Source organism: Melopsittacus undulatus, chromosome 5 (assembly GCF_012275295.1).
Source record: "Melopsittacus undulatus isolate bMelUnd1 chromosome 5, bMelUnd1.mat.Z, whole genome shotgun sequence".
Taxonomy (NCBI): domain Eukaryota; kingdom Metazoa; phylum Chordata; class Aves; order Psittaciformes; family Psittaculidae; genus Melopsittacus; species Melopsittacus undulatus.
Window position 1 is genome coordinate 46,766,401 of NC_047531.1, and position 13,391 is coordinate 46,779,791.

A 13,391-nucleotide genomic window follows, 5' to 3' on the forward strand; every position below is an offset into this window, starting at 1 on the left:
GCAGGGCTCACAGTGAGTGAACACAGAGACCCAGTGGACCTAGGAGTGTAAATGCCACTGTGCTAGTGCAGATGGTTTCCTGCCTGCTGAACTGCAGTGTGACCCTGAGCATCTGCAGCCTGTGGCCTGCTTCTTTCCAGTTTACCTGCTTGACTGCTAGGAGCTGTTTAAGATGACAGCTCAGGCATTTATCTATCCTTTTCTCCCCCCTCCTCTTGCCCTTTTCCTCATGGTGTACTCACAATGGAACAGGAGACATGAAAAAGCAGTGCTCAGATTCACAGGCACCTTCTTAATTCTACTGCCTCATATAATAGACACCACCTTGCTTTGCTGCCTGAGTCGACCTCCCCCCTTCCCTTTGACCATTTCTTTTCTCTTCTGTTCTTTTCTCTGCCTTTTTTCATCTCCTCCTTTCTCTTCTTTCAACTTTCTATCCTTTAAAATTCTTACTCTTCCCTGTAACCCCAACCCCCTTTCTCTGTTGTGTTCTAGACTCCCAGTTTACATGCCTCCCCTTGTTGTTGCAGCTTATTCCCTCTGGTTGCCCTGTTTCTTCTGCTCCTTTTTATCTCTCCCCAGTTCCTCAGTCTCCTTCTGTCTGTGCCAGTCTGCCTGCTTTCCCTCACTCACTGTCTGTCTCTCTAGAATTGGGTTGTGAATTCTGTTGGCATCAGAGCGGGACAAACTGTAAAACCGAGGTTCCCGGAGGGCCAGGTTGTGATCATTTTATTTTTACAATGTCCTTGGATGTGTAAAGGTGTTTGTTTGAGGGGGAGGAGCGGTGCATGTGCTCCATGTGGGAGAGCAGAGTGCAGGCCAGAACGAATGAAGCTTACCACTAATATAGGTCAGTCACAGAGAAGGATCCCAGTGGCCTGTAAAACAGAGAAGTGCTTCGTCTCTTCAGGCTGGCTACTGGAAAGGTGGCAACTGAGCCACCTTTTTTTGTTTATCCAACAGACACAGGAAACCTGGAAAAGTGCCCTGTCAAAGAGTGCAGCAGTGGTGAGCATGGGAGTAGGATCAGCTCTGCACATGGGTCTGCTCATCTCCCAGCCACCCCCTTAACCCAAGGAATAACCAGCCTGAGACTCCCTTCTGCTCTGAGCTGTCTTCTCTCATTCTTGTTCATATGTCCTTGTTGCACACTGGGGAGCACAGCTGCTTCCCTCTCTATAACAAGGATGCAGGGAGCTCCCTGTGCCCCCTACCAGACTTGCTCATTGTGTCAAAGCAGACAACAACAGAGAAAAATAATTAGAGAAGCCCAAAAGAGAACCATACCCCTGCATCCTTGGAGGATGGGCTGGAGTGTTTGGCCAGCCTCTGCTGGGGTTGGTGCTGCCAAGGAGACCTACACAGCCAGCAGCGAGGTATCACCAAGGACCTGAGCCTGATCTGGCGGAGCTGCATGAGCCAAGTGTACTGCTGGAAACTGCTTTGCTCTGCAGCAGACTCCTCACCTCCCATATGATTCGCCACCATGTGAGTAAACTCTGCTTTGAGAGCATTCCCAGCAATTTTCATAAGTGGTCAGTAGCTGCAGTGAATGAATGAAAGAATGAATGAATGAAAGTGGCAAATCCTGATGACTGCAGCATTTCTCCTTGGAATTTTTTGTTTCATTTCTGCTAAGACTTTTGTTGTTCCATGAGGTCAACAAAAAAAAAAAAAAGTTAATCTGCTAAGATGACATTCAGGCAACGGAACAGACATTCAGATTTTTGTAGGTATTTGGAGCCTCTGCACCTCTGACTGCTCAGCACGACTGAAATTCAGGATAGTTCTTCGATGTCTAAACATGGTGTTAGAGCCTTAAATAGGTGTTTTGTTTTCTTTATTAAAATAGGCCTCTATTCCCAAGACAGAGAATGTCACCTCTCTACAATTTCTATCCGTGGTACACTCTTATGTGCCTTACCAAAATGTTCCAGGTTAGCATTTGACTGGCTTAATCTGATGTGTTTAACATACTTCCTCTGTAAGAATTCACATTGGGAATCCTAAACCATTCCAATGGCAATGTAAAACCATCGCAGGAGTTCACATGATAGCCCTGTGAACACAACACACCACCTTGCTTTCTCTGAAACAGTGTCTAAAGCACATGTACATCTCATGGGATGTCTCCCTGTCTATGTGGGACTACAGGAAGAAACCCTTCTCGCTCTGGAATCCATAGCCTGTTACTGACATCAGAGGGACACGACGATTTTGGATTTCCTAAGATTGCCCACTCACTGAACTCCTGAATAGTTGTTGGGTTACATACTTCTCTTGATTGTCCCTCTGAAAAGCCACTAAAAAAGGACTAAATAACCTATCCCAGAGACTGACCATTTTTCTTGGTTTTCTTAGGATGTTCCTTCATCTCTTTTAACCCTGTCTTATTACTGAGCATCACACAAATTAGAAGTTTATTATTCCTCTCCTGATACCTAAACTATCTGACAGTGGAGAGTAAGGGATGTCCTAAAGAAGACAAAAGTGTGTATAGCTGGCTTGCATAAGGGTTATCTGCATGAGTACCACCACACCTAGGAGAGCAAATCTGCCCCAGACAGGAAATCCCAATGATACCTTTGCAGCTATGAGGACCAGATGGCAAAAGTTCATTCATATTTGGGCTGGATTGTTGCTTTAAATGATGATACTGAACAGATGAGGCTGCAAAGGGTCCTCCTATCTGTCCCCATCTGTGGCCTTTACACTGGAAGAAAGGCTTGGAATATCGATCAGTGTTGACACGAACCATCCTCACTGTATGCCTCACCTTTCCCTCCGCATTTATCATTGCGCTGATGCTTCCAGGAAGATTATGAAAACCTTCAGTTCAGAAAAAAAAAATGAAGGCCTTTATTTTTCTTGCCTTATTCTTTGCAATTCTCTGATTGCTGCTATCTTCACACGAAACAGGCTTTTTGCTTCTTTCAGAGCCAAACCACAGTCAATGCACATTTCCTCACAGGAGCTTCATAAACCTGTTTGTCAAGAAATGATGAGGTTTTTAACCTGTGGGTTCTGAAGCTGACCAAGAGAAACCATCCTTTCCATGAGAGGCAGATCAGGAGTGACAGTCTACTTTAGTTACAGTCAGTGGATGAATAGACAAAGGCTTTAATGAAAGCAAGAAAGTTATTTGTGCCCATGTTTCATCCACAATGGGCAGTGAGGCCCATTGCTTCTCTAATCCAGGCGTCTGGAGACCCTTTCCCTGTGCCTTGACCCTAGAGCAGATTCTGATTACAAAACATGTGCCATAACCTTTTCACCAACTTTTTGTTTTCTGGATACTTCTAGGATTGGACCTATGTGGATGTCATGGGAAGTATCTGTACCTGGGTTTGAATATGAATGGAAAGAAAACAGAGGATTTCCATGAAGGATCCAGGAATACAGCAAAGGAGAAGGAATACCTGTATGCTTGTGAATAAGTTGGTCTCAGATTGGATTTCTATAGCATGTTTATGGTACGCACGGTGTATGTGTGTATTTTCTGTGCTTTATGCAGGGGTAAGGGCGTGTGGTCTAGCATGAAGGTAGACTGGGACTATAGAAAAGAGTGTAGAAAAATGTGTGTTCTGGGGTGGAAAAGTATGAGGGGCAGCATCTGAGGGAGAGGGATGGTGCCTTCAGTGTAACAGAGTTATGCAAATACATGGCCATAGATGTGCTGGTGGGAGCAAGAAGGTTCGCACAATTTTTCTCTCCTAGTCTTATTCAGTAAGTTTGTAGATATGTGTATGCATATATCCTCACTGGGGACACTTTACCAAACACTGGAATACCAGCTAGAGCGACTTGTTAGCAGCCTGCCCTCTGTTAGAGCTAATGGGTTGCAGGCATTGATTTTTACTTTTTTCCCCTATTGATTAGGAGGCTGCTGTACACACAAACCTCAGCACAGCATGGAAAGAGAAAGGGAAGCAAAACAGTTCACATCCCAGCCATTTGTCATGGTGGAAAATTCATCTTGAGAACCCCAGTTTTCTCCCACTATCTCTTTCAAATAAAGAAGGAAGCTTTTCCCTTTTGAAGAAATCAACCCACAAGGCTCATGAGATGATAACACTTTGTTTTTATTCCAGCCATCTTTGAGTAGCAAACGTTTTAAAGGTTGCCATTCAATGGAAGAAAAAGGATTCCTGCAGGAAGAGCACAGGAGTTGTAGCTTCAAGACTCAATCTGGAACAGATTTCTTGGTTGTATATATGGATACCTAACTAATTTCTAACAGCACTCAGATCACACTAAAATCAGTGCAAATACTTTGATTTTGGCGGGCTTTGCTACTATATTCTGAACTTTTCAGTGCTTCAGTGCCTCTGTAAACTAATGTACTTTGTAAGAGTGTTAGGAGGCTAAATGAGTTGTTTGCACAACATTTAGCTTGGAAGAGGATATAGGTCAGAAGCTGAGGGAATTACGTATTGCAGCTTTATAAACTCTCACTTGGTCCCTGCCAGAGTTCCAGTTCTGTCTAAAATGGAGATTTTAGGCACTCTCAGGGCAGCACCAGTGCCACTTTTGCATGGAAACCTATTAATTTTAATTATTAGACCTCCATGCTCTGTATCTCTCATCTTTCTTCCTTTCCAGTCACAGTGTTACACTACAGATGACTCTTCTGTAGTATTTGAATATTTGATGTTTGAACTGCCTTTTATGTTGATCCTCAAGTTATATGAACCTGAAGAGGACCACTGAGGCTATTTCCATCTGTATTTATCTCCCTATCTCTATCTCATTTAAATCTCTATTATCCCAACCTGCAATTCTCTGGCAAAACCCCACAAATCTTCTTTCCTTGGTTTACTAGTTTGTTAAATTGGCCTAAGAAAACCACCAGCATGAAGATATGATGTGAATAATGTTTCTTAAGTGCTTTGAGACCCTCGGCTTTGGATGCCAATGATAACTGCTCTGATCATCCCCTCTGCTTGTCTAACAATACACACTTTTTTCAACTTTCTCTTTTCATTCTTTCTGCATCAGATCTCACTTCTGTCTTCTCTGCCCCATTGGCTTCCAGTTCTATAATCATCACCCTAACCCCAATTTATTTTTCCTAACATCTCCTCTGCTGGTGCATCTGTCTATTAACACCTCTGCTCTGCCTGCAAATACAGCTGCATCAACTCCATCTCTTCTACATCTCATTACAGCAGCTCCTTCTGAGTTGGCCTCCCCAGGATGAAGATTCCTAGATACCAGTTTTCGTACACTATCACTCTCTGATTTTCTTTTATGTGCCAAAAAGCTCTACTGCAGCTCTCAATCCACAAACACTCCAGTCAGCTCCATTACCATCCCATGGAGCTGCTTCCGACTTTGTGCCCTTCATCTCCCTTCCTGCATCTTTCCTGTGCCCCTGTTTTTCCTGCAGCACTGCCCCTTCTCTCCACAAATAGCAGCACTCTTGGTCTGCCATTGGAAGCAGACTTCCTGTGGCTCCCTGTCTCATCAGCTTCTCATTTCAAGTAATTTAAAATGTAATTTGAAATCTCTCTATTTCCTCCAGACTATTAATTTCTCTCTCCTTACTCTTCTATAGATGTCATTTTGTGTTGCGCTATTCAGTAAGACTGTTGTAAAAACCTGCCACAGTGTTTTTATTCTGTATTCTTGTTTTGGATTATAATTTTTAATGGTTCTTTGTAGAAAAGATGAAATCTCAGCACAGCATCTAGCTACAGCACAAGCAGTCACACAGGACATTCTGGCATTTGCATTGCCTTTGCTCCATTCTTCTCCTGCGGCATTTAGAACCGTAAAGGGAATGTTGTGAGTGGCCTAAGAGTATAGAAGTAGGGTAGCAGGAAGAGAATTATTTCTGGAAATTGGGAAGTGTGAGGCAGGAAGCTGTGTTCAGTCCTGATCCTGGGACGTGCTGAGCCCTCATAGCTCTCATTACTCTCTGCCAGAGATTGCAGAACTCACCACCCTGCGAACTTGGCCTTGTTACACTGGCCATTCCTTTCTGGGGAGAACATGCCCCTCTGCTGTTGTCACTTGGAACCAAACTCGTCAAAGCTGCAGAAATACGTAATAAAGACAACAGTCCTGAATTGGTTTGAGGGTCTCTGTTTTGGCCCGGCTGCTGCATCATCCTTGGCATCTGCCTGGATTCATTAGATGTAAAAATATGTAATTCTGATGTTGCAGCAATGTGTTTTTAGTCACAGGTGAAATCTGTAATTTCTCACAGTATTGGGGTCCCCTGCAAGCCCAAATCCACAACCTGTGCAGTGACCACTTGCTCCTCCTACTAGTCTCACTAGACTCATACACCAACAGAAGAAAGCTCCTCAGCCCAGAGACAACTTCTGTCCAGGCAGCCACATGTTATGCAACCCAAAGCAGCACTGTCATTTGTAATAGTGAAATAAACACTTAACCACATGGGCTGCGCAGGGGAGCCCAAAGTGAAAACACAAAGCATCACCCCTTGTCTCCCTGTCCTCCTTGAATGACCCTTGTGTGTAAGGACAGGATCCTGGGAGCTTTCAGAAGGCCTAAGATCTCTTTGCTTCCACTAAGTCCAGCCAGGTCACTCCTGTGGCATTACTACAAGAGCTGTGCTATACATTTTTGAGAGTACCAAGTAACTGAAGAGCCCACCTTCCTTGGAGCTATGAGCTCCACACATTGGTGCCTGATGGATTTGAGTGCTGGAATAGCCAGCTGAAGTTTTTTCCTCTTCAGAGTCTTCCAGACTCCTAGCCCAGCATTTCTACCTTTGAAGAAAGAGAAGACTTGAATACTGGGGTTAAGTTGGAGGGGAACAACCACCAGTGGAAAAAGAAAGTGGCTTAGAGCCCCAGTAATTATTTATTCCTCCCTCATACCTTTCCCCTTCAAGGCCCCTTCCTTCTTTCAGTGGGAATGTCTCAGAAGGGAGAGGAAGTCGTTGGAAGATCTCTAGCTTCCCCAGCTAAGAGCCTTACAGAGCTTCCTCTTCGACACAGGCCGTCCTTGTAAAGCCATTATCTCCCATCATCACAGGGGTGTTCTCTACATCTCTCTGCTTCTCAAAATCCTTTGAACCAAGGACAATGGTTCAGAGCCTGTCCGCACCTACCATACTCCACACTCCTGCAGCAGGCTGTGTCCTAAAAGTGCATTGGGGCCACATCCCCCTTGCCCATCACTCCACAAGTGCAGAAAGAGACTCGCAGCTCCTGTGGCAAAAGTAAAAGCCAGGATTCTTCCAGGTGAGGCTGTGAACTCAGTGGACTTAACCTGCACTGTCTCCTATCATTCCTCCTTTCATCCCTTCTCCTGCCTCCCCCAGGTCCTTTCCTGCATGCTGATGGTGATCTGTGTATGGCTGATGCCAGACACCATGAGTGCTTGCTGCTAAACACCTCCAACTCAGTCTCAGCTGTGCAGGCCCTCCAGCTGGGGAAGGTGAACAGTGGTCTGCAGGGCAGCCCACCCCCCCACCCCACCCCCAACTGCTGGCTATGGAGCCTTTCAGTTCCAACAGTCCTGGGGCAGATTGTCCAGAAAGGGCAGTCCCAGCCTGCACCCAGAGAGGGAGAAGGGAAGAGAGGTAGATGGAGTTATGAAATTGCCCTCTGAGTGGTTCAGCTTCCCAGCACCCGCTTCCCTCAGCCCTGCTCCCTGCACAGAGCAGCGGTGAACCTACAGCAGCTCTTCTGGCCCCCTTTTCACTGAACAACGAATCCTATCAGAGAGAAACAAAATCGGCAGCATCAAGAATTAGATGATTCCTTTTCTTTATGGTTGTTGCATTAATGAGCAGCTACATGTATAGGACCAGGAGGTGACTAATGTAATTAACCTGGTGTAATGATACTGCTGAGGAAGAGAGAGAGGATTATGACATACTTAGATGTCAGTACTGCACAGTTTTGTGTATGTTCCCAGTACTCTCAGGTTGTGTCTGACACAGGAAACTTCACCACTGATAGAACTCAGCCTACATCCATTCAGCTCATGCATCTTTCTGTGTAAAATGAGGATGTGAAATGGGGATTGCTTCCTTGGGTTTGAAGGGGAGGGAGGTATTCAGTTTTGGTGGTTTCTTTCCTTAACAGCATAATAGTAATAGTAAAACAAATTGTCCTTTCTGCTGAAGAATCTTCCCAAAATGTCTGCTTCTTGGAGCAGGGGTTGGGATTTCACAGAAAGCTGTAAAGACAAAGTCAGAACGCGGGGATTCACACAACACTGGTCAGGGGGAGACAGAGGGACGGAAAACACCAAAACACAGCCAACTTGCAGCGAGCCCACGGAGAGTGAAGAGCAAGCATTTAGAACCCCACCACAGCAGCAATAAGCGCTTATTTTTTACATTACCATTTCACCCGTCTCCTGAGAACAGAAACGGCTGCCTGAAGTTTTGCGCTGGGGTGCCCGCTGTGTGCGGGTTTGCAGCTCTGAGCATGTATGAGAGGAAGGCTGAGCTGAGGGGGGCAGAAAACCGAGAAAGAGGGGGAGCCCCCAGCTGCGCCTGGGCCACCAACTCTTCTCGGGGCTGGCAGCGGAGGGTTGGGAGCCGGGAGCGGGGGGGGGGTTGCCCCCTTCGCCCCTCCCTGCCTGCTCCTTGCCTGCTGCCCGCGCAGAGCGGAGCGCAGCGCAGCGCAGCGCAGCGCAGCGGAGGAGGGCGGCTGCCGCCCGCGGATGCTGGGGCGCGGGCGGCGCGGGCAGGGCGGGCGGCGCGGGCAGGGGAGCTGTCCTTCAGCACCGCGGGCCGCCGAGCGCGCCTCCCGCACCGCCGCCGCCCGGGGAGCCGTCCTGCAGCACCGGGGCCCGGCAGCGCTCCTCCCGCACCGCCGCCGCCGGGGGAGCCGTCCTGCAGCACCGCCGCACGCCGCCGCCGAGCCGTCCAGCGCCGCACCGCCGCCGCCGCCGCCGCCTTGATGCAGTAGCGGGGCCCGGGAGTCGCCGGGGGCTGCCGCGGGGCAGGGGGTGCCGCAGCCGCGCTCCGCGCCTGTACCCCCCCCCCCCCCCCGTTTCCCCCCCAACCCACGTCCGTGTCCTCGTCTTCCCACCGCCACCCGGAGCCCCCCTCTGTCCTCGCCCACCTCCGCCGGGAGCGAGCGCCGCGGCTGTGCGGAAAAGCCATGGGAGGCAAGACCTCGGCACCTGTTCAGCTGAAATCAAGGGCTTACAGTATACTGGGCAGCCTGGCTTGGTGGTAGGAGCGAGCGAAAGGAAAGGAGAAGCAAGCAAGCAAAAGTGAGAGAGGATTGGAGCGACTGCCGCTGCCGGGAAAAAAAAATCAAATAAATAAAACCCCAAGGAAGATAACTGAGAAGGAAAAGGATTTTCATGGCGCAGGCTGCAGAGCTAAGCAAGAAGACTGAAGGTTGCATCTCTGCTCTTACAGTCTCTAACTGTCTAGGTCCAGATAATGAGAGATTGTGTTGAGGATGCTGCTGCTGCTCCCCTGTTCACTGTGGAAGCCATCTCCAAATTAGCCATTACATATGGAAACTGGAGACCAGAATTTTAGAAAAAGGGATTAAGGCGTCTCATTTTGGGGGGGGTTCTCTCTTTATTTGTTTGGTTTTTTCTTGGTTCTTTTATCTCTTCTTTTTTTTTTTCTTTTTTCCTTTTTCCTTTTTTTCTATTTCAACCAGAACGTTTCCGATTTAAAAGGCAAGCCTCTTCCCGTGTGGTCTTTCTAATTTACACTCTTTTCCGTGGGCTTTCTTACCTCCCTTTTTTGATATCTATCTCTCTATATATACCCATTATATTATTAGTCGGAATTATTATTCATTTATTTTATTAAACACACACACCCCAAGAATCAGAAGGCGGTTGGGTATTTGTATAATGAAGAATTATGGGGCTCTTTGACAGAGGTGTTCAGATGCTTTTAACCACCGTTGGTGCTTTCGCTGCCTTCAGCCTGATGACCATAGCTGTGGGGACCGACTACTGGCTTTACTCCAGAGGGGTTTGCAAGACTAAAACTGTCAGTGAGAACGAAACCAGCAAAAAGAACGAGGAAGTCATGACCCATTCTGGATTATGGAGAACCTGCTGCTTGGAAGGTATTTGATTCCGGATCTCCACCACCCCCTCCTTTCCTCTCCCACCAACCCATGTTCCCCCCCACCACCACTTTCCAAATAAATCCCTCCACATTCCACCATTTTCTCACTTCATTCTTTTCACCACGGATTGAGAGCGGTGGGCTCAGTTACTCAGGGCACAGAGGCAAGAAGACAGGCAAAACATTCTCTGTTCCGTTCCCTTCTCCATTCCTCTTCCCCACATTCCACCCCCACCCCTCCCTGCCAAAAATTCACTTCCCCTCTCAAACTGGGATAACGCACGTGTTACAAAAACACCGAGAGACCCAACTGTGTGGTCTGCCTGTCTTCAGCTTGTTTGTACTGCCTGGGAAAGCAATGCCAAAATGCTGTGTTACTGCTGTGCTCCGGCTGTAACCACAGAGTGAAGTAATTTGCAAATGGCTTATTTGTGAAGACAAGACTGGGAGCGAGGGGTGATGCGGGGAGGGGGTGACTGCAAAGCACTTTGGATGCAATTATCAGTTCACTTTGGGAGGGGGGGAAGAGAGAAAAGGAAGCAGCCCTGTTAGGTCCAATATGCCTCATACAGTGAATCTAACGATTCCAGTCATCTTGAGCAGAGTTCAGAGCATTTCGCAATGTCTGTGAGCAACCACATCTCACTGGGCTGGGTGCAGAGGGGTCTAGTTGGTGGCTGATTGCTTTGGGACTAAGATTTTTCCTGGGTTTGTTTGTTGTTTGGGGGGGAGGTGTTGTGTTGGTTTTTGTTTGGGGCTGTTGTTTTGGGTTATGGGGTTTTTTTGTGAGGTTTATGGTAAAGGCTAAAAATAAACAAGCCTCTGAATGGAAAAAATCCAGCCTAAGTCTGATGTGGTGAAACTGAACAGCAACTCAGTGACATGTCTGATGGCAGAAGAGACACCGCCGCAGCCAACTTCTCGAATCAGACGTTCCTAAGGGAGAGGGAAAGAAAAGAGAGAGCCAGTGATTCGCCTTTGAATATGTGTTGCTCAGTACTGCTATTGGCGTATGTGTGGGCTGGGGAGGTGGTCTTCAGCCTGTGCTAGAGGGAGAGGGGCAACCGATGTAAATGCGTGGCTTATGTTACACACGTAGCGAGGAGGAGAGAAGCGAGAGCACAGGAGCGCACATTACAGCCCATCGTAAAAGCCCTGTTTATGAACTAGCCCCCAGCCTAAAAGTGGGCTTTGTGGACATCCAGGGATAACGCCTGGATCTGGTGGTGTCCACCGGAGCTGGGTGTGCCTGGAGCTCCCCGGCGGGAGACAACAGGGAGCGGGTACCGCAGGACTGATTCTCTCAGATCGGCGCTGGGAGATGGGAAGGCAGTGGAGGGGGGGGATAAACTATGCATGTCCTGATGTCTCTCACCAAAGCAAGCTAAAGCTGCTGTTTGGAAATGGTTGTGTCCGGGAAGAAGCGTGAATTTCCCCCCCGTTCTTGGTGCAAACGTTTGAGTGATGGCTGGACATGTTTTGAATAGCTAAGTGACTTCATTGAGCGATGGTCTATTTGACGCATACTGCATTTAGTGCCCTTTGTCAACCCAAACTGCTGCCTTTTAACATATCCTGCAGAGGAGCTCTATGCTGAATACTATATGCTGTCTCCACGCCAGAAAATCAATAGCAGTAAATTAATGGAGGATGTTTTAAACACACGCGCTCGCACACACGCACACATTTCCTCCAAATAGATAGAGGTATATAGCAATAAAAAATGAAAAGCTTTTCAAAGAGCTATTCATTAGAACCAGGGAAGAAGATGTCTCCTTAATTAAAAATTAATGAGAGAGGGAAGAGAAAAAATAAATAAATAAAGGAAGCCTAAATGCAAAACCATGTGGGGAAGGGAGGCTGCGGGGAAGAGCTCCCTTCCTGAGCCATGTCCCCAGGCTGTAGGGTGGAGGGAGGCTTGGGATGGAGAGAGAAGGTATGAGGACCCTGACTGGGAGAGGCAGTGAATTCGGATCATGTCTATCTGCCCAGAGAGCCATACCCAGAGGGACGAGGTCCAAGGGGGAGGAGGAAGGGGCGGGTGAGGTTTGTCAGATTGGAGAAGTTCAGGGTTCCTGCTCCTTTACATCTGACAGGACCCCACAGGCACTATGGAGAAGTGGCTTGCATGGCAAAGGAATATGCTAGGATGCTTCCAATTAAAAGCTTCAAAGTGCCCCTAGCCCAGGCCCTCTGTCCTCCCTGTTGATGCTCTCCAGCAGGCTCAAACAGCAGCCCTGGCCAAGGGGGTGAAATGCAGCTTGAGCACAAGGTGCATGGCCCTGGCAGAGTATTCCCTCTTGCCCCAGCCATGTGAGGGCTGGACTGGCCCTTTCCCCCAACCCCCGGGTGCTGGGCAGAAAGAGCAAGTGGGGTAGGAGCGTACAATGCACCACACAGGAGCTGAGCACAGCTCTGAGTCCCTAGCCCGAGGGCACAGGTTGCACCAAAACTTGGATAAAGGCTCAGTAGCAAGAATATGTCAGCAGAAGGCAAAAGGAGCCCTAAGGACACATGCTGAACAGGCCCTGGACATGGGTTCGCTTCCTAGGGTGGCACGGCACAGGTCTGGCACCACTGCTGCCAGGATGCCTCTGCCTGGATTCCCACCACACCACAGCCTGCATGGGCTGCTGGCTGGCACTGCCTTGCTCATAGGACAGCACAGCCAGATACCTTCACCAGCCCCTGGATGGCAGACCTCTTACTGTCATGTCTTAACCTTAAAAGGGGTTATTGTCTTTCTCAGCAGGGGGAATCAGAAACGTGTCCCTGATTGACTCACTCTCCCTGGTGAAAGCTGCCGGCTGGTGAGCAGGAGGGAGAAGGGAGCAGCAAAGGATCCTTTCCCCCATGATACGGAGGTTGGGCAGATTTGTGGAGGGAAGGGCTTGGTCCCAGCAGACTGTAAAAAGAGCAAACCCCTTGGATCGTGCTCACACCCTGGCCACGGTATGGCACAAAGGCTGTGGGACAGACACACTTCTGCTGCCTGGGATGGGTGTCAGGGCATGTCTGTAGGGTGAGGGGAGGTAGCAACGAGGAGGACAGGAGGTTTTGTAACAAGGAAATAATCAAAGGAGCCGAGCTTCATCCTGCAACTGGTAGGAAACCTCTGACGAGGCCATCTTAATTTCTGGGGATGTAAGGGAATGCTGGCATTAGGACTGTAGGATGTCAGAGATGGTGGACTCCTTGTGCTGAAAATACTGTGCTGAACTGTCTTTTTTTCCTTTTGGCCAAGATGCCCAGTAGCAAAAATGGACATGGAGCCTCAGTCCAGGCTGTACATGCATATATGCTGAGGTCAGAATGGCGAGTTCCTCGAGAATTTGGTCCCCAGGCTTTCAATTTC

General features: G+C 48.3%; 1 protein-coding gene across 2 annotated transcripts in view; it reads left to right on the forward strand.

The window, feature by feature from the left end:
* The first annotated feature begins 9,262 nt into the window (after positions 1-9,262).
* Positions 9,263-13,391, forward strand: part of CACNG2 (calcium voltage-gated channel auxiliary subunit gamma 2) — a 50,137-nt gene continuing 46,008 nt past the window's right edge. The window contains exons 1-2 of one of the 2 annotated variants that reach the window (XM_005150391.2): positions 9,263-9,340; positions 9,889-10,034. In XM_005150391.2, the coding sequence (XP_005150448.1) occupies positions 9,893-10,034 (142 nt within the window). In that variant the 5' untranslated portion in view covers positions 9,263-9,340; positions 9,889-9,892. Of the gene's footprint in view, positions 9,341-9,823; positions 10,035-13,391 lie in introns of those variants that run through there. The other variant, XM_005150390.3, reaches the window with a different exon arrangement.